The sequence below is a fragment of the Trichoplusia ni genome, chromosome 3, assembly GCF_003590095.1.
Source record: "Trichoplusia ni isolate ovarian cell line Hi5 chromosome 3, tn1, whole genome shotgun sequence".
Classification (NCBI taxonomy): Eukaryota; Metazoa; Arthropoda; class Insecta; order Lepidoptera; family Noctuidae; genus Trichoplusia; species Trichoplusia ni.
In genome coordinates, this window is record NC_039480.1 from 20,522,613 (window position 1) to 20,546,921 (window position 24,309).

The 24,309-nt window shown below is 37.2% G+C and overlaps 1 protein-coding gene across 1 annotated transcript; it reads left to right on the forward strand.

The window, feature by feature from the left end:
* Window positions 1–820: 820 nt before the first annotated feature.
* On the forward strand, window positions 821–24,309 carry LOC113492381 (transferrin-like). The gene is made up of 11 exons (XM_026869864.1): window positions 821–2,395; window positions 14,106–14,214; window positions 15,244–15,371; window positions 15,971–16,122; window positions 16,559–16,703; window positions 17,117–17,268; window positions 18,107–18,237; window positions 18,649–18,861; window positions 19,490–19,687; window positions 22,891–23,249; window positions 23,819–24,309. Exons 1-11 carry the CDS (start codon window positions 2,296–2,298, stop codon window positions 24,256–24,258), a joined length of 2,127 nt encoding a protein of 708 aa, XP_026725665.1. The 5' UTR covers window positions 821–2,295; the 3' UTR covers window positions 24,259–24,309.

Consider the following 24,309-nt stretch of genomic DNA (forward strand, 5'->3'; position numbering starts at 1 on the left):
TGCTTTTTCGCTGTTTATTAGGAAATTCATAAGGTATATTATGGTTGGTGTTTTAACATATAGATTTAGCTATACCGAGTTTAGGCCAGTTCTTGGGAACCTTTCGAAAAATACGATTAATTGTGATTCTTAATTAGGTTGTTTTTAAATTCTGGTTGTAATCGGAATTGACTTCCGAGCTTTAGCTTTCGATCAGAAAACTTTTCATTTTGCTCTTTGATCAGAGTAGATATAAAGTCGATTCCGTTAGAGAGCAATGAACATTGAAAATTTATGGCGTTTCTAAATGCTAAAATAGGATTGGGCGGGTCACGTTAACCGCAGCGATCGTTGGGCCAAAGTCACAACACTATTGGAACCAGCGGATGGACGGCGTCGCCATGGAAGGCCTAGGAAGCGGTGGCGATACGATATTAACGGTTACTGCGCTGGTTCCATGTGGCCCAGGACAGAGAATCGTGAAAGGATTTGGGGGAGGCCTTTTCCCAGCAGTTGGATAAAGCGGGCTAGATAAAATTGTTTTTGTTTCAGAGTCCTGGATTAAGGGTACACCTACACTACCTCATCTTTTTTTCATAATATGCTCTTTTACGTCAGTACGTTAATTTTGACGACCTTCGTGGTCGAGTGGCGTACGCACCGGTTTCAAGGTGTCGCTATCTCTGAGGTCCCGGGTTCGATCCCCGGTCGGGTCAATGTAAAAATTCACATTTCTACATTGTCTCGGGTCTGGGTGTTTGTGGTACCTTCGTTGTATCTGAATTCCATAACACAAGTGCTTTAGCAACTTACTTTGGGTTCAGAACAATGTATGTGATGTTGTCCGCATTTATTTATTTATTATTAAGTGACCTTCACAGAGTCCATAAATTAACGTACTAACTGATTTAAAATATTGTTAGCGTAGAAAGTGTTAAAAAGCTCAATAAAACCTTTGTATCAAAAATAAATGTTGGTTAATGGTTGATAATAAATGATTCATGTTCATTTACGATAAGTATTACTGAAAAATAGGGAATAAGGTGCTAGTTCAACTTCTTTGAATGGGAATGGCAAAGGAAGGGTCGAAGGCCCAAAGATTCCACCAAAAGTACAAATTTGAAGAATTGCGAAATGAAGCAAGCAGCTGCTACGGAGTATTTTTTATTTAATATGGCGACTACACCCGAAACCGTAATATATTATACAGAACTTAAAAGGTTAGATGTCACAAAAATAGTCAACGCTATGACCGTCTATCCCCCATACAGTATTTCGCCCTCTTTAGAGAACAGAGAGTCAAAAATACTATTGACAAAACCCACACTGCAACTATAGCTACTTCGCCTATAATAGGCGTCACCCCGGACACATCCCACCAAAATAATATCTCGTCATTTAGTGTCTAGTCGTCTAGTGTCGACGTCTAGTCTAGTCCACACACAGGACTGCTGGACGATGGAACCCTGAAGCTAAAAACAGGTTTTGTAAATTTGACGGATCTGTCTGACTGTATTTTCATAGCTACCGAACGGACTAAGCGCTTTCAATAAATTGAGTTTGAACCAATTACTTTGAGTCAAGGCGTTTGATCACAATGTTTGATCTTCTCGAGAGAGTTTTAAGACATTCAAGTATTTTTTATATGTGATAATGATTCGTAATGTTAATACGAAGTGGTACCTCCTGTGATGAAAACTTCTTCAAACCCTTAGACCGCCATCAGACCGGTACTAAAAACTGAAATCAATTATTAACCACAATAGAGTTCTTTAAAAATAGTTCTTATTTCAATACAAAGTATAAGGCTTTGTTTACAAAAGAGCGACAAAGCCCACATCCGTGATATACGCTAATAGACAAGAGAACCTTGTCAAAGCAAACAATTTAACACAAATCACATACATATTAAATTTTAGAATGTAATAAGTAGTTGGCGGGAATGACCGATTGACCGAATGACGGCCATCTCATCAGCAGGGTCATTATCTAAATCATTGCCTAATATTAACCGAACAATTACCGATATCATATAATTCCATAGGTTATTAAGTACGATAAAACCTATTAAATTTTGCCGTATAATAGTGTCCGTTTGTATGTTATATTATGTGATTAATAGAGCCTTGGAGGTTCAGTTCGCGCGCGATTCATATTCATACAAGACGTTTACTTAAACTGTATACGCTGTTACCTTTGCGTATAAAAATAACATGAATTAAAACGTGTACGGATGGAATAGGGTAAAGTTTTGACAGTAATTTAGGCGCGAAACAAATATTAATTTTAAGGTTATGTTAAGTTTTAATAAATAGAATGATTGTTACCAAAATGAGTGTGGACTTGTTTCTAGTTATGTTTTGTTGTGTGGTCGTTGTGTTGTCACAAGGAACCGGTTCGGGAAATGATGGAAATTGTAAGTACGCTTTGTCTATGTCAAGTGTCAAGAACAACTTAAAAAGATTTCAACTTTTTTTTTAAAGCTAAGGAAAAAGTTGGTATTGCGTTGAGTGCTTTTTTTACCTTAATTATCATGGTTTTATTATTTAAGGACATTTTATTTAAAATACATAAGGGTTACCTACCTTTAAAAATAATTTCCGCAATTAACGTTTGCAAGATTTTTTCATCGTCTAAAAATAAAAGTCTTCAATGAACCTGCTGAACTTTTAGATTCTGTGGCGCATACAACCTTGGCGTTTAAAAATAAAATAAAAAATCTTTGCTCTTCTGGTCGTTTAAAATGGACCATATTTATTTTAGCCGTTCAATTTCCTTTGTAAACATACATATACCTGTCTGCGGATACTATAAATAGATATATTTCATATTCTATTGTTGGGAAAAAGCTACTTATCTAATAAAAAAAGACCAATGACAACACAAGAATAACAACAGACAACATTCTTAACAAATTGTTAAAATGACTTTTTTGGTGTTCGATTTCGTTTCAATTCGCTTTTTTTTAAAAGCTGAGTTCGCCAATTGTTTGTTTCATTAAAACCGAAGTAAAGCGCTTGAATAAATTGAATATATAATATGTAACTAGGTATAATAACTTTGTTTAGTCCTAGCTACCGCATTAGGTTAAGTAACCTGTAATGGTAGATTAGTGTGATAATTAAATAAATAAATAAATAAATAAATAATATATATTTTAATATGTACAGCTTTGTCTTTTTGTGCGATTTAATTTAAATTAGATTAAAAATTTATATAATTTGTGTAATGCTTAACATTACCAATATCTTTGATGTATACATAAAAAAAAACATATTTAATTTTTTTTTTCTCTAGCCCACTGTGTCCCACTGCTATTTAAATTACATTAGAAAATTTATGAATCCGGTCGTAAATAACAGACGACCTTCAAATTATGTAAAAAAAAAACATTACCAAATAGTCTATGAAATGATGATTCAATAAAAAAGTTGATACCCTAACGTATGACGTAATCGATCAAAAACTCGTTTCTCTTATTCTTTTTTTAATAAAAAATCCAATCAGCTTTGGTATAGTCGTTCTTATCCATCGCCAAAATCACTATTATGTTATATTATGCTGTTCTGACATTGAAATACTTTGGTGAACAGTTTAATTTTGGAGGTTATACATTTATTCTTACGTAACTATTAAAGCGACATTCTTATGGATCAATCTGTGACCTATTGGCCTGAATCGACAAAAAATATTTAATATCTTATTTATGTAGTAAAATAAGTTAATTAAATCGAGGTCCTTTGGGTCCGCCCGCTGCAAAATCGAAAATTACCCCACAGGAACATAAACTCGGGATAAAAACTATCCTGTGTCTTAATCCTGATGTTGAAGTTTTGGTCTAAATGCGTTTAGTGCTTTTTGATAGAGCACTTTCTCGTTTATAATGTTAGTAGAATTCTTAAAAACCATTATAAAACTTGGCTCAAATGTATTGATGACTAATAGACGAAAAATGGTTTCTTTTCAATTAGCTACTTAAAAAATCCAGTTTAAGACGCTAGCTGAAGCAGCTTTGCGATTTCAGATACTAATATTAGGAATCCAAGTTTCATTCACCGATGATTTCATGATGTTTTCATACACCGTTAGTCAGTGGTGTCTTAGAATAATTAAGAAAGAAACTTTGAAAACTCGCGTTGGTGCTTTGCCTGCGTTGGTGTCGAATTTGAACCTCGTGCAAAATAATCCATGCATAGAACCGCAATTCCACTACAATATCTAACTTCATCATCGGCCTAGCTTTTTCCCAACTATGTTGGTGTCGGCTTCCAGTCTAACCGGATTCAGCTAAGTACCAGTGTTTTTCAAGGAGCGACTGCCTATCTGACCTCCTCAACCCAGTTTCCTAGGCAACACAATACCCCTTGTTTAAACTGGTTGTCAGACTTTCAAGCTTCTGACTATCTGTAACAACTGTCAAAGTTGTATGAATAACAGCCGGGACCCACATTCTAACGTGCCTTCCGAATCACATCCAGCGAACAGGATTTCAAACAAGTGTCAAACTGTTTGACAAACTTACTTGCCCTTTATAAATGTTGCTATTTCGTAAATGGTAGAGGCACATTTCGCACAACCTTTAGCGCGGAGTAATCCTCGACGTTCGGCTGCGGCTCGTGCTGATCGCAAACCTATTATTGATAATTTGTATGCGTAGATTTTGTTGCATAGTTTGTTGGTAAGTGGCCCTGACTGCTATACCGGACGTCGTCGGTTCGAATCCCACTCAAGATGAATGTTTTTTTGATGAGTACGATAATTTTTTGTGTTTGATTTATAATGTAAGTATGTTCATCAATTATTTAGTATCTATTTATAATATACCTAACCTTTTTTCATGAATGGTGCATTTCGAAAGGTTTTTTTAGATGCGCCACCCTTTTTTTTGTTTGCACCTAAAATCAACTTTATAGATGCTACCATTTTTATCAAACTGAATTTGATAATAAAATAGGTACGCAGGGGTTTGTAGCCTGTAGGGCATGCAACCTACCTATCAAATTCGGCAATTGTATTAGCTCCCAGTAACATCCAAACGCCACATTATTATACCAATTACACTAGCGTTAATAAATCAACTTACAAACAAGTTGTGTATTTATTTATTTTTACAATTCGTCGTGTCAGCACCGAGCGAGGTCTCGCGGCCGTACACTGGGAGCCGAGACCTTTAAAACTGGTTATAATGTCAAATTGTATGCATAAAATGTATAGATCTTGCCTTACTCCACTTAGAGGATTTTCCGCGTAGATTTAAACAAGCCACTAAATTACAGATCGTCTTGCTAAATACTAGAAATATGTGGAACAGTGCATGATGTTATTTCAGAAGTACTTAGGCCTAAACCTAAGAAAATATTTGCATGCCTATGTTATGGCGAAATGTGCCAACCGTATTGCCGAACCATTTATTAATATTACCACCAATATTGTAAACCATGTTTCACGCAAATAAAGATTTTTATTCTTCTTATTCTTAGTTCATAACATAACCAAGGTCTTAAAATAATGAAAGAATATGTTTTCCCATTTATGGCGAATAAAAACAACACAATCGGTTTAGAGTAAACCAAAGCGACTTACAGTATTTCTTTTTGTTCTACCTTCATATCTCTTCATTCACGGGATAACTCCATGAGAAGAGACCCGGTTCTCTTTGACGTGCACGACCCACGGGGACACAGGTCCAATAGGCAGATACCATCTATATTACGAGTATTATTGTACTTAATGATTTACTCTTTTTTTGTTTTCCGGGGAAACGCAGAAGATGGCGTGGGGATAAGTCGGACTTCCACCGACTAAGAACTCCCCGGGCCTCTTTTACTGCTGAAGCCAGTTTAAGCTGTCCCCCATATAGTTAGGAAAAGGCCAGGATGATAACCCCTACTTCCCTTCCCTACTAATATTATAAATGCGAAAGTAGCTCTGTCTGTCTGTCTGTTACGCTTTCACGTCTTAACCACTGAACAGATTTTAATGAAATTTGGTACAGAGATAGAGTTGACCTTAAGAAAGAACATAGGATAGTTTTTATCCCGGAATTTTGAAGAGTTCTCTTGGTAACGCGATATAACCGACCTCGACGCGGGCGAAGCCGCAGGCGAAAAGCTAGTTTAAATATAAAAGAAGAGGATAGAAATTTGAATGAAGTATTGGGTAAGTCCCGACACCTTTGTATCACGGTAAATATAAAAATACAAAGTCCCCTTGCAACTGATGCGGTCATACGAAGAGTTAACAAAAAGTTCAAGCATATTGAATATGAAGTTTAATAACCTCAACAAGAAAAAGGTTGAGGTTATCATTTGGCTTCAGTTTAAAGGACGAACACTTACCTACTTGCAGTCAAGAGTCAAACAAGAAAATCTGGTCAAGTGCAAGCCAGACCGTCGATGATGTAAGTTCCGTACAAAGCAATGCAAAAGAAAAACAAATTTTCAAACGAAAATAGTCATAAAAGAAACTCATGAGCTCAAGCTATACTAGCGGCAACAATACGTCATCAATAAAAATTAATTTTGAAAAAAAATAAAAACCGACTTCAAGACTACACTAACAATATATACAATTGAACTAAAAAGTATAAAATAATATTTTAATTACAAGCCAAAGAACACTAAAGGAAAATCAACGAAATTATTGATACTTATGCATACTATTTACATTTTAAAATCAGTTATTTTTGAGGTCGGTGCCAAATGCTGTGTTTTATGTTTGTATGTATTAGTTTATGTTTCTTTTTTGTGTTATTAATAGATAAATTATTTTATAGTCTTCTTTTCAATTATCGGTTGTTTTTCAATTATTTATGTAATTTCTTTTTGTGTCATTAATATATTGTTTTTGTTTTGGCTGGCACCGACTCCAAAAATGACTGATTTTAAAATGTAAATAGTATGCATAAGTATCAATAATTTCGTTGATTTTCCTTTAGTGTTCTTTGGCTTGTACTTAAAATATTATTTTATACTTTTTAGTTCAATTGTATATATTGTTAGTGTAGTCTTGAAGTCGGTTTTTATTTTTTTTCAAAATTAATTTTATTTTTCACTTTTTAGTGGAAAGTTCGTGATTTTTAGTATGGCCTACTAAACGCGCTGCCCAAATGAGTTCTTTGCCCCCGTGAAACTGCCCAGAATTCCCAGTGATATTTGTTCGAAAGCCTCCACCCAGTCTGTTACCATTTGAGAGTGATGTTAATTATAGAGGCCATTTTGAATAACCGAATATCTCATCAGAACAAACATCTAATTATGTTTATTTTAGTTTCAGTATTACGTTTTTTGTAAAACTTTGTAAGTGACCTTGAACATTTTTTTTTCGAAATAGTTTTTATAAAATTTGTAGCGAGACCAGGCGTGATAATATGTTGTTTGATGGCGTAAACAATGCTTAGATATGCTATAGCAACAATTGCGGTCAATCTGCTGTTATTTATTGAAGAGTTCCCCCGATTTCTACAAGATCCCATCATCAGATATTGAAATGGTGATAATGGGACCACACGGGAAGCACAAGCTTTCAAATAAAAAAAGAATCATGAAAATCGGTTCACCCAATCGCAAGTTACGAGGTAAAAAAAAAAAAAAAAAAATACAGTCGAATTGAGAACCTCCTCCTTTTTTTGAAGTCGGTTAAAAATAGTGAAAAATTCAACTGTTTAAGTACAACTGTTCCTGAGATGCAACTGTGCCTGGTAACAGACGGACAGACATCGTCATAATCAGTTTATTTTGAGACTAGCTGTTGCCCGCGGGCCTGCCCGCTACAAATCGAAAATGATCTCATGGTAACATAAAATCGGAATAAAAACTCACCTAAAAACTATCCTGGTTATAAACTATCTGTGTACAAAGTTTCGTCTAAATCCGTTCAGCGGTTTTTGCGTGAAAGAGGAACAAATATGCATACATAAAAGCTTTCGCGTGTGTAATATTGGTAGGATTTAATCTAAAACCATTATAAATTTAGTATCTCCTACCAAGTCAGTGCCATTCATTTAGTTAGACTGTAGGTAGTTTCTGATTTCTAGACATGTATTTTGATTCTCGCATCAGATTTTTGACACTTTGCTACTCAATGTACCGATATTTATGACTGACCGTTTTCCTTATGACATGACATGAAATAACTAAAATCTGTGGTTTCGAAACACAGTATTTACCTACAACGATAAATTCTTACAATTTTAAATGGAGATTTCAAGTTTACATATTGCAAAGATTTTGATTGCAATGCAAAGAAATATGATTTCAACGATTAATAAGAGGGTTTTTTTTTAAATGCTGGTTATAGCATTTTTAAAGAAGCCTATTGGTTGAGTTCACGACGCCAAACTAACTATGTGTGACATGATTCGATCGCCGCATAGGACAAGCATTTGTCCTATGCGGGGGGTCCACGAATGCTTGTCCTGAGTCTGGATGTCTTTGTGCATGTGAATTGAATGTTTGTGAACCCACAACAGCCTATTAAGGTCCCTCACTGCCAGGCACAGTCCTCTTTCTATAGATACTCCTCCTAAGGAAGGATTAAGCCAGGCGGAGATATCTATAAATTGGATTAGCCTGACCTTACCGTGGTCGCATCTTCCGTTTTAACTAAGGCTCCTCAATTAGAGGAATTTACTTAGCACTGGGTTCAGTAGAAGCAACTCTAAAACGCGAGACAGAGAATAAATCTTAGAAATACATTGAAGGTCATTTGTTTTTTGTTACTCACCTACACTGAGCATACATTGTTTACAAGGTATTATTTATAGTTCAATTTATTATTACGACTAGTACTAAAATCATTTACTTTATGTCAGTGCAGACAGGTTCACCAATAATGTGAATATTAAACATAGAACTGCCGACTTTGAAGAGGTTATTGTTTATTAAATGATTCATTTATACCCACTTTATTGTACATAAATTCATTCTTGGACAATGTGTTCTTTTTAACTGTAACGACTGTCAAACATGTATTAATAATAACCGGGACCAACAATTTAACGTGCCTTCCGAAACACGGAGGAACCCTTTATGAAAAAGATAGTCACCCTTGTAAGGACCGACCGTACCAAGCGTAGCTTAACCTGTGATCGATGAACATGTGCAGGTATAGCTTAGCCACTAGCCCCTCACTTTTTATTAGCAGTACCAACATGCAAAAAACTAATCATACCTAAGTGTCATCGTCCATGTTAAGAATATGCATGTTTATTTTAGCACGGAGTTCTTATTTCATGTGAACATGACGTCATTTCGATGACGTAACGAGGTTTCCCTGTCTCGGGGTATTCCCAGTGCAGTGAGTATAATGGCTTTTCCTTTTACGATTATTTCGTGAAACTCGTTTTAATGAAAGATAAATTTTGTTGTTACGATCAGTGGGTATGTCGATGAATAAGGATAAGGATAAAAAGAAATATTTTGAAACATAGATTAACTGAAAATACAGATTTTAATTCTGTGCCGGTAATCACCTCGCGCACTTTGGGTTTGGCGTGGTGGCTTTTACTAAGCAACTATTTAATTATTGATAACACATTTACTATTGAAAAGAAGTGCAAAAAATACAAAGAATAAAAATCAAAGCTACGATAGACCGTTGACGTAAAGCCATCACCATTACCATCTTGAAGTGTGTCTGGTGTTTTATCTATTTATATTTTTGAAGTAGAACTTCATTAGGCACGACTAGGAGACGTTTCTGTAAAATAAAGTTGTTAAATATGTATTTTTGATTTTATCAATAGACAGTTTAAAAAAAAACAATCATTTTTTACTTCAACCGCCTGTGACGATTCCACGCATTGTTTTGTTTTGTTCGGCCATTACTGTCATACTGACAAGCAAAGGCCTCCCTAAGAGTCTGCCACTCTAAGCAGTCTGTCTGTGTGTGCTGTCTTATTCTTTATTTATTTATATTTTATTGCACATAAATACGTGACAATTGGACAATATGTTCTTGGAAAGTTCATGTGCAAAGGCGAGCTTAACCCACAGTTGGGGTCTCTTACAGCAAACCTATATTATTTTATAGTTGTTTGCCATATGACTTTAGTTCATTCTCCGACCTGACCAACAATATAATTATTTATTTCGTAAGTCAGTCTCGTGCGAGTCGCCTCCGTGTAACAATGCAATGAGGAAATCATTAAAAGACCATTGCGGTCGAATCTTGTAAAAAATACTGGTTTGAATATTACTGAGAAGTTCATATGGTTATGTTTTTTCTTCATAAAGCGGCTCCTGCTTCGAGGAAGTTAAATATTTGTATATATCGGGGTGTTTCACAGGCTTTCAAGTCACAAAGTCGCCCAGACTCAGGACAAGCATACCATGGATCACACAAATGTTTGTCTATGAGGCTGGAACTCGTTTCAGGAAATACCTTCCTTCAATATAAACGACAAATGATACTATGAAATTAAAAATGTAAAAAAACTCGAACACTAATATTTTAATCCCCACGACTTTTAAACGGCTTGAGCTATTTGTATCAAACATGTGTTTAAGAACACTCGCACATATTATTTAAAAATATATAGATATATATATAGATATCTAATAAATAAATATCTTTTTGTCAAATAAATTTGAAAAACTTCAAGTTCATTTATCGATTTATCACGCAACCTGTTTTTCTGTTGCCTACTTGTACGGATCTCTCAATACAGCGACTCCGACTCGCTCTTGACCGGTTTTTACATTTTCCTGTTTATATATCTGCATGATATCTAATATTACATCGTAATGACTCGCATCAATACTAGAAATGATTACAAAATTGCCGGCTCTACAAATGGCTTTTCCTGTTAGTTAGCTAAGTGCGAGTAAGACTCGTCGGTGCCGTAGTTCCTGAAGTAAAACTTCTTTCGGCGCTTAATCCTAGCGTCGCAGGGGGTTTCACAAACATTCAAGGACATATCTTTGCAGCACAAACACGTCATTATTAACAGCTATTCAGTATTGTAATCTGCGGACAGCGTTGTGGGTAGTATGTTTATTATTTTAGCAAATAAGTAGTTGAAATGTAAACCTCAATGCTACTGTTTGTTGTCCTAATAAAATAAAATAAATAAATAAATAGACAAGCATTTCGTAGATCACACAATTGTTTTTCCTATGCGGGAATCGAACCCGCGACACGTCGCGCTCAGTGACTCTGGCGTGGTGACCTCAACCACTCGTCTAGCTTAATGTCTTTTAAGTACAGGTTCAAGTTTCAAGTTCAGGTTCCGTTTCTCATAATTATTATCTAAGGTCAAAAATAATTACTGATACATAGACGGTTTTAGCAAAGCTTGTGTCTGATAATCGAGCGTGATTAATTTTAGGGTCCCGTACCCAAAAAATTAAAAGGCACCGCCAATCACCAGGTTGTATCTCATAAGCTAGAAAGTTGAAATTTTCACAGTTACAAAATAAATAAGGATCGTAGTTAAGCAATGATTGTGACGATAAGTCTGTTGGTGAATTACATTTTTTTTTTCACCATACCGATTAGAATTTCTTTTGCCTATTTCTACGGAATTCTCAATCACAATTCCGACTCAAACCTGACCGCTTATTACGCTTAGTAACCATCGTTACTCGAATGTAACTTTCGTTTGATAATACCATTTTAGAACCACACCATAGGCAAGCTTCCGTTTAAGCCGTTTATCGAGCACTAGTAAAAAAACCAACATTTTCTTAGTCCTTAATTCACATAGAAAAATGATTCGTCTGTCTTTTCGAAAAGTTTCGAATCCGAAAGTAATTTTCGTTCCTTCGATCTGTAATCAAAAATCTAATTTTTAAACATATTTCCTTTAAAAAAAATATAAGTACCTAAGTGATGCCTGAAGTATTTTCATGCCATAGATGGCATTTTTCAATCCTACATTGGTATAGGTGTACGGTACATACAATCACCGCAGGTTGATCCGAAGCTTTCTTAGCTATATACAAATTATTGTGAAATCGTTCTACTATAAGAATCGAAGCCATCTTTGGTTATAAAAATGAACTTGACATTATAATGACGTCACAGATTGCAACACCATCCGGTCCACACCTCTTTGCGAGACACGTAACCAGACAACATTATGTTAACATAAAATAATACGGGGATTACCGAAATTCCAATTACCTACTAATTTAATCCAATTTCCATTAATTCAACGGGATTATTTTTATCAGAATCGGGGCTCAGGCGATACATCAACCACCATACGTATATTATAAACGCGAAAGTTTGTATGTATATTTGTTCCTCTTTCACGCAAAAACCACTAAACGGATTAATACGAAACCTGGTACACTGATAGTTTTGTCTGTTTTTCGTTTCCGTGCAATCCTTTTCTGTTAGAAACGGGCTGGTAGTAGTGTATGAAGACCACATTCATAATTCGCAGTAAGGTACTCATCAAAACAAATAATTATATGCCCTTCAAACCTACGCCTACACCGGCTTAGCTTTCGGAACACAATGAGAAGATTAATATGCTGTTTAAAAAGCTTTTCAAAATTAAAATGTCAAGGTCATCTAACATTTTTAATTTTTCTACAAGACCTTGTCTTAATAGTATAAGAACCATCCATAGAAAGATGTTCACTGCGCTGATTAAGTAATAGATTAAAAACAATTTTATATTTAACTAGCTGTTGCCCGTGACTTCGTCCCCGTGGGTAGAAGATATAAATTATGATTTATACCTGCCCTGTTTTTTTCACATTTTCCATTGTATCTTCGCTCCTATTAGTCGCAGCGTGATGGTTTATAGATTAAAGCCTTCCTCGATGAATGGTCTATTCAACACGAAAAGAATTTTTCAATTTGGACCAGTAGTTCCTGAGATTAGCGCGTTCAAACAAACAAACAAACTCTTCAGGTTTATATATTAGTATAGATATTAGTATAGATATAGATTAATTATCCAAAGTGTATATATGGATGTTTAGGTATTCCTATTTCACTCAAAAAAAAAACCACTGCAAATACAAGCACGGATTAAGACGAAAATAGGTACACAGATAGTTTACAACCAGGATAGTTTTTATTCCGTTGCCGGCGCGGCGGCGGGCCCGCGGGCAGCAGCTAGTTTTGAATAAAACCTTCATACATATAATGAAACACACTTCACGGTATTTAACCTTTTAATGTTTAAGGAAAAATGGTATTACGAGCGCGGTTTCTGCAGAACCTCCAAGGATATTTTTATTTATTTAAAAGAACTCACTCATTTTATTAGCTCTTAGTTAGTATGTATGAACTAATTGACACGTCGGCGTTAACGATAATATGACATAGTTGCTATTATAAATAGAAAATTAATGGATCTAATAAATATATACCTCTATTACACATTTACTATTGACAATAAGTGCAAATAATACAAAGAAATAAATTAATAGGTTTTAAAAAATCTAAATTCCCACGTTTTTAAATGTCACTCCGTACTAATTTTATCAAAATCGGTGAAGCTGTTTTTGTAGTTGTAAATTGTTTTGTCATCGGGTTTGAAGCTACCCTGAGATAGCTTATCGGGAAGTGCCTCAAAATTGTGTTGCAAAAATCCTATGAACGACAAACAAATAAAGAAGAAAAGTGTGTGTATGAAACCGTGGGAAAAACTTATATATCTGGATTACAAGTTTAATTTTCCCAACTACGTTAATGTCGGCTTCCAGTCTAACCGGATGTATCTAAATACCAGTGTTTTACAAGGAGCGACTGCCTATCTGACCTCCTCAACCCAGTTGACCACCTGGGCAACACGATACCCAACATCGAAATAAGGTGTTCAATAAGACTACTAATTGTCATGATGTATATTAATACTAGTACCAGCTAATGTGTCAATATACTGTACCACTTCTAGCCACTCTATAAAATGCCGAACCGTTTTTAAAATGAAACATGTTTACTCATAAAAACCAATCCTATACAATACCTCAAGCATTTACAGTTTACACGCGGTTTCGCTTGCGTGGGTGATTTCGAATAAAAGTAATCTTCTTTTGGTCCTTTCTAAAACTCCAAGCTATTCCATAACCAAATTCCATCAAAATCGGTTGAGCGGTTTAAGGTAAGCCAACAGGCAGTTTCTAAATTTATAATGTAACTAAGTGAAACTCTTTTTTTTCTAGTAAGGCTGTGCGTGGTGGAGGGTCGTGGGTTGTACAAGAGGGCGCCCACACATTGCCCAATACTGGACAAAGAGAAGGCGGGCATTGAATGCGTTTTGGGAACTGACAGGTAACATATTATATAGTTATACCTACACAATACAATTTACAATAGTTTTGTAGCTACCTTGGGCCGTCCATGTTTGTTATTTTATAGAACAGGGGTGGATGGCCCCTGGTAGACACACCATCACATTTTAGATTTAGCTCTCAACAATACCTCCGCATTTTTGACCTGTGTCCCCGTGCAAGCCTTTAAAAAAGACCGGGTCTCTTCTCATGAAGTTATCCCGTGACAAAAAAATATTACACTATCTTTCGCTTCTATTTTACATGGAAAACAGTTACTAGTCAATTTAAGTACCGAGAAATATGCGATTCTTAATTCATCGTTACAAATCTGGGCTTTTAATATTAATCGTGGCATTTAAAGAATAGCAGTGTTGCCAATCGTCGTCATGGTTTTATAATCGAGGGTTAATTATGATTATTAATTTGAACTTAATCGATTTTATAACAATAATGACGTAACTACACGCGGTACTATGGTCATGCATATTAAATTAATGATTATTTCAACAGTTTTTCGCTTACTAAAATGCAACAATGAAATAACTGTTTTTCTTAACCGACCTACATGTGACAGAAAACGTATTTCTACAGGCGTTCAACGTCCAACCGATGAAAACTGTACTATAACCAAAATCGGTCGAGCCGTTTCGGAGGAGTTCAATTTCGTACACCGTGACACGAGAATTTAAATATATTAGAGGAAGAAGAACCAGAAAAAAAAGTTTCCGCATATAAAAATAAGGTTTGATCGTCAGGGTTTAAAATTTAGGGGTTTTTTTTGTATGCACTATCACAAAAAAAAAATTAAAAAATGTCATGGACTTTTAAGGGTATGAAAAATAGATGTCCGATTCTCAGACCTACCCAAAACGCACAGACAAATTCATAAGATCGGTCGAGCCGTTTCGGAAGATTTCAGTAACGTACACCGTGACACTAGATTTATATACATAGTAGGTTGTAAAGCTGGAGTGTTTGTTCGTTTGAACACGTTAACCTTACGAACTGCTGTTATTTCGTTTACCAGATTGGATTGCCTCCGGCGGATCAGTAAGGGGACTGTCGACTTCGGCGTGTTCAGTCCTGAGGACCTGGTGGCGGCGCAGTGGGCCGACATAGACGTACTCGTCACCAACGAACTGAGGTTTCGGTCCAGTAAGTGACTTTGAAATAGTCTTTTTTGTTTTCTATGCCTACTAATATTGTAAATACGAAAGTAAATCTGTCTGTCTGTCTGTTACACTTTCACGTTCTTTCGAACTGATTTTAATGAAATTTTGTACAGAGATAGAGTTGACCTTGAGAAAGAACATGATAGTTTTATCCCGGACTTTTGAAGAGTTCTCTTGGAAACTCGATATAACCGACCTCGACGCGGGCGAAAAGCTAGTTTTTAATAATGCTCTCGCAGTAAGGAATTTAATCCTTATGTCGCGGGGGTTTCACAAACATTCAAATCACATGCACAAAGACACCCAGACTCAGGACAAGTATTCGAGGGTCACACAAATGCTTGTGACACTTCGCGCTCATTGGGTTTGGCGTTTCCTCAAGCAGTCGCCCATCAGTGGGACGTATATATGCTAGCATTATTATAAGTGATATTTTGGCGAAATCACTCGAAAACACAATCTACCATTCTCTGGGGATAAAAGGAAAAGCAGAAAAAAAAAGCAGTGGAAAAAAGAAATATAATACACCCTCCTGAAGGCTACTACAAAATATTGTCTTTTAATGTAGTACTTATTCCACAGAACCGTTTGCCCGTAACATAGTAGCGGTGGTCAACCGTCGCATCCTGCCGGACAGCTCGTCTACTCTGAATGCCGTGCTCAGGAACTCGACGCTGTGCCATCCGGGGGAAACCATGGACGACCTGAGGCCGCTCAGCGAGACTCTGTCAGGGGTGAGTGTGGCAATGTTACCCCCGACGCAAAAAATGTAAATAAGGTCTTTTTTTAAATGAGTCAAGCAGTAAGGAATTTACTTTTATTTAAATTTATATTTGAAGTGAAGACTTCTTTAGCGGCCTTGTATACTTTTTTGTAATGAGTAAAAACTGTTAAAGTCGCGACACGTGACCTGATCGAAAATTCGTAAGACGAAAACTTCTTTAGCACAATACTGCATCGATAGCGAAATAAATAAACTGTATTGTATTCTTCCACGTAAATGATAGTTATTTAATAGTGATAATAAAAACAATTCGTGTAAAATTATAGCCTAATCATTCCAGAATATCAAAAATGCACAACGTTAATTTTAATATTCAAGTTTTCACGTCTACCGGCACTCTCGGAGTAGCTTTTTTATATTTATATTTATAATATGTATCTGTCTAGTATTTAGAGACTCTGGTGCTAGTGAGGTCCTGTGACCCGAAGCTGTCCAACACGGAGAACAAGCTGAGGGCCCTCGCCGACTTCTACTGGCAGGCCTGCAAGGCGGGACCCTGGGTGCCGGACAAGACACGGGATGCGGAACTCAGTGAGTATACCAGACTCCGTTTCTAGTTTTGTGTGGCCTGTGGGTCAGTGATTAGTGACTCTGACTGCTATATCATCGGAAGTCGTGGGTTCGATTCCCACCCAGGACAAAGGTTTGTGTGATGAGCACGATCATTTGTTCTGTGTCTGGGTGGAATTTATCTATATTATGTATGTATTTAGAAATATATAAGTGTATGTTTATCAGTTGTTTAGTACTCATAAGCTATGCTTAGTTTGATACTAGATGGCGTTGTGTGTAAGTTGTGGAATATTATATTATTTTTATTTTCTGGAGTGAAACGCTAATGACTTCAACGTGAGTGCTTATGTTTTTTTGTTATTCTTTACTAAGAAATTCAAAAAGAGAATGAGTTTCCCAAATGAGCAGAAATTTTATCTTGCACCTTCCAGAGCGTCAGTATCCCTCGCTGTGTGCGGCTTGCGCGGGCTCATGCTCGGCTGGTGACCGCTACTGGGGCAACGCTGGCTCGCTCACCTGCCTCGCCGACGGCGTTGGTGACGTCACGTGGGGGGAAGCTGATGACGTCGCTGCCTACTTTAAAGTACGTAGTTTTTTATCATCAGGGGCTCATAACATAGGCGGGTTTTTCAGCAGCCGGGGGGAGTATACAAATAAAATAGTCCACAGCCCGCTAGAGTGCGTTTTGTCGAGTGGGAAAGGCCAAACCAGACAGACGTCTCCTGGGTGCGAACTTCGCTTCGGAAACACCGAACCAAACATTTGGATGATCACGATAGCTTGTTCTGAATTTGAGAGCCTTGAGCAGTTGAACGTTTCAAAAAAATCCTTTTTGCGGGGTGAATGCTCATGACTTCGACCCACGAAGACGACATAGTGTGTTTTTAGTAAAAACACAGCGAGCCCTTTCAGCTGTCTGAACAACACAAGGATTTACTTTCATAGGGCGGGAGTCGATTTGAAAATAAAAACCAGAGCGGGTCGTGAACGCACCCGGTCGCTGAGTAACGACGTTCTTGGCCTAGAACCTGGATATATTTGATTCTGGACAACGAACAGATTTTCCCAACTTTATTAGGGTGGCTGTGAACCCAGAGACTTGCAACTTTCCTTCTCTCTTCCACAGATTATTGCGTTGTTACCATTCCACATTTATTTTGCAAAAGTTTCATTTTAACGAGTGATGGTAGGCTCACACAACCTAACTCTTCTTTCGGCTAGTTTCTAAGCTGTTGGACTCTACATCAGCTCTATATTCCGGGGCGTAACCAGCTTCGACGCTATAATTTTGTAAAGAGTTTTTATTTGGGCTCGGAGGAGAATGCGTTGTTAACTCAAAATGTATTGTTTACAACATTTTTCTTAAGTACAGTATTTTCTGGTTTTCGGCTGTGATTTAAGTATTCAAACTTTGTTTATAGATCAAGGATGGCACGTATCTGGCTGGTTCCGAAAATTTCGCGTATCTCTGCAGGGATGGAACATGGCGGGATCTCACGCAGGACCCGTGCGTGTGGCTGCGACGACCCTGGAACGTCATAGTGGCTAAGAGGTACGGATTATATACCACCTGCATGTTGAGTATATTTAGCAGTTCAGAGTCCCGAATCTTGCAGAAACGAAGATCTTAGGCAGTAGAAGTATTTCGCCAAAAATTTTAATGTTAAGAATTAAATTTAATATCACTATAAGCTTAAAAGTTAACTACAACATTTTCGATCGAACATTCTAATAATTAAGGAACCCTTCTACTTCTACTGACTAGGGTATCTACACCATCTTCTACATGTTCCTTAGTTTCTGATCCGGTTCAATGTTAGAGGCGATACAGATGACGTCTAAGCCGGAATTGTGATAGAAGAAGTTAGGGTTTTTTGCTTGATATTTGTCAGGAAAGCAGCAGAGGCCATGAGCCGACAACCAAGCCGGATTTGTGATGGAAGATTTGATGGTTATTTGTCAGGAAAGCAGCAGAGGCAGTGAGTCGCGTGGCGAATTCTCTAAGCGAGAGCGGCGCGGTGGTGAGTGCGGGCTGGCGCGGCGCGCTGGCGGCGCTGCTGGAGGCGCGCCAGGCGCCCGCCGCCGCGCTGCAGCCGCCGCGAGGGCCGCTCGACTACCTGGCGGCCGCACACGGCTTCCGCGAGGCATACAGCCAGGCCGCCTGCGACCCGCCCAGGTAACACAGGCCCCGCGAATCCTCATCAATAGACACTTAACCAAATCTCTCCACATTAAGCTTCTAAAAAAAAAATCAGTTTATTTCAATGAAAGCAAAATAAAAATTAATTGTAAATAAGTAGCAAAAATCTATTACATCTAGATTGTAAGCCGTTATGAAATCACAGTCTTATTTATTTAACGAAAGTACAATTTTAAAATTACATTTGTTTTTATAATTAAAAATCCTCGCCAAACATTTCGTTTAAAGGCGAAAATATATTATGAAAATATTAATTTAATCCTTGTAACGCTGGGGTTTTACAAACATACAATTCACATGCACAAACACAACAAGCATTCGTGGATCACACAAACTCTTGTCCTACGCGGGGATCGAACCCGCGATGCGTCGCGCACAGTGGATTTGGCGTGGTGACTGATGATCTCAACTACTCGCCTATCCGGGCAGTCAAGTCATTCAATTCAATTCAACTTGCTGTCTTTTGCCCATTGCGTTTTAATCAGATTAGCTCCCCTCCCCCTCCATATCTTCACTATGTGTGAAATATCTCTGTGGCTTCTATAAGTTAAAATCTTCAGCTGCTCTGACCAAGCAATCTTAGTATACAAGCGTCATGTTCCAGACACATCGTGCTATGTACAACATCCCTGCTGGCGAAGAACAAGTGTGAGTGGTTGAGCGAGGCGGGCGCGGTGTACGGCGTGTCGCCGCCGCTGCAGTGCGCGCTGCGCGAGGACACGGCCGCGTGTCTGCGGGCTGTGAGTGCGGGCGACTGTGACGCCGCCACTGCTGATAGTGACTGGCTGGTGCCTGCACTTAGGTAACGCACCTACACAAAAACCTCTCCGTTAGGTTAAAAACTTAATGCGGAGAACCTCCGCCGAAGTGCAACCCGAGTTCGAGTTATCAAACAGTTCTGCCAGATTTATGCGATTGTACGTGATTCTAACTTTCTAAGGGTCGATTTCACCAACATCGAATTAACACGAGAGTAGCTACCCCACTATAAATTTATTCTAACTATTTACTCTTTGGTTAACTTCAATTTCATTTCACCAAGTTAGTCTGCGGATATCTTAATCTTGTATAGTTACTCTGTAACCGTGAACGAATGGATGGAATGAAACTAGAACGCTACCAAGTAAAATAGTCCGGTTGTTCCGTGCCTGAGCAATGGCGCTCCCTATTTCCTAAAATTGTTTGGATAATACATAAACCTGACGTTTTGAATAACCTTCAAAACAGCAACCGTTTTGACTTATGCTTTGATCATCTATCTATATTAATAATTTCGTGCAGGGCTACGGTAGACTCGATCGAAACCTTATATGAACATCAAAACAAAAAAAAATATTGATTTTGAATCGACAACATGTATTCGCAAAATTCGGATTATGGAGAATTTCGGTAAATTGCGATGACAAAAAAACTTCTGTCGCCATCTTTACCGTTGACGTTTGGCGAAAATATAATGTCATTTAGGGTCGATTTCACCAACATCGAATTAACACGAGAGTAGCTACCCCACTATAAATTTATTCTAACTATTTACTCTTTGGTTAACTTCAATTTCATTTCACCAAGTTAGTCTGCGGATATCTTAATCTTGTATAGTTACTCTGTAACCGTGAACGAATGGATGGAATGAAACTAGAACGCTACCAAGTAAAATAGTCCGGTTGTTCCGTGCCTGAGCAATGGCGCTCCCTATTTCCTAAAATTGTTTGGATAATACATAAACCTGACGTTTTGAATAACCTTCAAAACAGCAACCGTTTTGACTTATGCTTTGATCATCTATCTATATTAATAATTTCGTGCAGGGCTACGGTAGACTCGATCGAAACCTTATATGAACATCAAAACAAAAAAAAATATTGATTTTGAATCGACAACATGTATTCGCAAAATTCGGATTATGGAGAATTTCGGTAAATTGCGATGACAAAAAAACTTCTGTCGCCATCTTTACCGTTGACGTTTGGCGAAAATATAATGTCATTTAGTTACACATAGGTTTTATCACATAGGTTTTATCACAAATAGATAGAAACTTTTCTTCTTGCTCTTTTGGGTTTTAGAAATTTTTCATAAACAAATTGAAAGCGGTGTCGTGGGTACCTAGGAATGGTTATGTGGCGCAACTTTGGGGAGTTGATCGCGATAGATTTTTTTATCAATATTATTTGTCAAAAGTAATGAAATATGTGCGCAAGGGTGTATGGGTAGTTTTAATTTAAAAGGGTTTAATGGGGGTCAAGGCTACAATTTATATCGACATTCCCATGGAAGCGGAGACCACCGAACGCTGTAAACTGAAGTCCACGCGGACGAAGTCGCGGGCTACAGCTAGTATTTTAATAGTTTCCTTGTTGATGATTGTCATCAAAATAAAAATAAATAAATAAGACATGATAAAATAAAGCGATCTGCTAATTGCATGGTATCAGAAAAAACGCAGCTGGGAGATCTAGTTACTGAGCATTTTTATGTGATAAAAAATAAAAGAACCGACGGGGTTTCAATGAAGCAAAAACTTGCGGAATGGACGACAATATCTAATAAATTGCTGAAAAATAAAAAAATTTTTTGGATAAACGAAATCTTATCACCAAATCGCGTTCAGCGTACCTACTTTTCAAAATAATTAGCCCTTTCCTCAAACCATCGTGGACGAGGACAAAAAAAATCATCATCTTCGCTATCATTTTTTAAATGGTATGAACTGACTTGGCAGTGACACTACTAACCAAAGAATAGCAGCTTAAATGGCCGAAATCGGCGGTATATGACTTTACTCTAGTATAGAGGTTTTATCCTTAGTTTAAATGTTGGTGAAACGTAAAATGGATATACTCGGGAGTAATTAACGATTTATTCTTGTACTAAGACTTATACTATGTTGGTGAAACCGGGCCTTAGTTACACATAGGTTTTATCACATAGGTTTTATCACAAATAGATAGAAACTTTTCTTCTTGCTCTTTTGGGTTTTAGAAATTTTTCATAAACAAATTGAAAGCGGTGTCGTGGGTACCTAGGAATGGTTATGTGGCGCAACTTTGGGGAGTTGATCGCGATAGATTTTTTTATCAATATTATTTGTCAAAAGTAATGAAATATGTGCGCAAGGGTGTATGGGTAGTTTTAATTTAAAAGGGTTTAATGGGGGTCAAGGCTACAATTTATATCGACATTCCCATGGAAGCGGAGACCACCGAACGCTGTAAACTGAAGTCCACGCGGACGAAGTCGCGGGCTACAGCTAGTATTTTAATAGTTTCCTTGTTGATGATTGTCATCAAAATAAAAATAAATAAATAAGACATGATAAAATAAAGCGATCTGCTAATTGCATGGTATCAGAAAAAACGCAGCTGGGAGATCTAGTTACTGAGCATTTTTATGTGATAAAAAATAAAAGAACCGACGGGGTTTCAATGAAGCAAAAACTTGCGGAATGGACGACAATATCTAATAAATTGCTGAAAAATAAAAAAATTTTTTGGATAAACGAAATCTTATCACCAAATCGCGTTCAGCGTACCTACTTTTCAAAATAATTAGCCCTTTCCTCAAACCATCGTGGACGAGGACAAAAAAAATCATCATCTTCGCTATCATTTTTTAAATGGTATGAACTGACTTGGCAGTGACACTACTAACCAAAGAATAGCAGCTTAAATGGCCGAAATCGGCGGTATATGACTTTACTCTAGTATAGAGGTTTTATCCTTAGTTTAAATGTTGGTGAAACGTAAAATGGATATACTCGGGAGTAATTAACGATTTATTCTTGTACTAAGACTTATACTATGTTGGTGAAACCGGGCCTAAGTGACACTAATCTGCTACCAAAATCTGAAAGATTAATTTAACGACATTATTTCCATTTCGGATGGGGTTTTTGCTAAATCCTCTTTACTGGTCTTGGGAGCGAATATAATCGAAACAAAAAAATATAAATATAATAAAAAAAATATTTATCCCAAATTACTTAGCTTTTCTATTTCTATATTCCAGAGACTACAACCTCACCGCAGTGTTACACGAAGTGACTCCGATCGTCGAAAAAACAAACACAATAATAGCTTACGTCAACAGCGACTCGCAAATAACCAAGATGGCGGATTTGCGCGGCAAACGGGCCGCGTTCCCGCGCTATGACGGCGCCGCGTGGCATTCAGTCCAGCAGTACATTACACAACACGAGAAAATATCCTGCAAGGAGTATTTAGAGTCTTATTTCAAGGAGATCTGTGCTCCCGGCTTGGATGGAAAGAAATGTTATGATGCGGGCGAAGCTGAGGCGTTGAAGTCGCTTGTTGAAGGCAAAAGCGACGTCGCGTTCATTAGTATGAAGACTTACAATGCTTTTAAAGGTGAGTTGGTTTTTGTAAGCACTTCATGAAGTAGGTGCTACATTCGACCAGGTCCAAGTATTTTAGTAAGTTTAGCACCAAGTCTAACAAAAGCGACCTTCCGTCAATCACAACTTAGAACTTGCTCGTAGGTATCGTAAAATAGCAATGATTGTACCTAGGTATCTACTCTATTCTAGTTCTAAAATATTTCTATGTACAAAATATATCACTACATATTGCAAAATAAAGTTACCCGTTTTGTCTGTCTATCCCTACCCTATATATGCTTAAATCTTAAAGACTCACTCAATCCTACGAGGCAGATTAAAATAATGTTCTACAATTTTGTTCACCATAAAAAGTTCTACAAAAGGTCCTGGATATATGTCTATCTTTTAAGGATGACTCTCCCATTCTAATGGTAATAAATTTTGTTCTAAAACAACGTTTATTTCGAAGTTGTTTTTGTTACGCTGATATTAATCCTTGTCAAAATATTTAAACGTTAGAGAACGTAAAGAACTTCTGTAGTTGATAATAGTATTAGAATCCGAATAGAGATTCGTAAAATCCTTTTTTTTTCACAGACAGTGGAGCACCGCTATCAAATGACATGAAGAAAATCGTCCCTCTCTGTCCGGAACAGAACCAGAAATACTGTTTCGTCAGTTGGTCCAACTTAGGACACATATTTGCCGCCAACAATATAACACAAACCCGTAGACACGAACTCATAAACGTATTCACAAAGTTGGACCAATTGTTTGGCAAACATCCGCCCTTCCAGAACCCAATGTTCTCAATGTACGGGGCTTTTAACCATGAAAATGAAGTTATTTTCCACAGTAATACAAAGAGTTTGGCCACCAGTGCTGTTCTGAAGACGCATCCATATGATAAAATACCGTATAACCTCGAACTCATAGTGTCCAATATGACAGACTTCACATGTGATTTTGGCGCGAAAATTTCGCCGTCCATGATCATGTTAGTTGCATCTCTAGTCGTATTTATAATCAACAGTTAATGTTGCTAAGGTTATGTGATATTAAATAGGAAATAAACTGTACATTTTAAA

Coding starts and splice junctions, on each gene's coding strand:
- LOC113492381 (XM_026869864.1), top strand. CDS start 2,296: ATGATTGTTACCAAAATGAGTGTGGACTTGTTTCTAGTTATGTTTTGT. Junction 15,372..15,970: donor CGAACTGAGGTTTCGGTCCA/GTAAGTGACTTT, acceptor CTTATTCCACAG/AACCGTTTGCCCGTAACATA. Junction 16,704..17,116: donor GACACGGGATGCGGAACTCA/GTGAGTATACCA, acceptor TGCACCTTCCAG/AGCGTCAGTATCCCTCGCTG.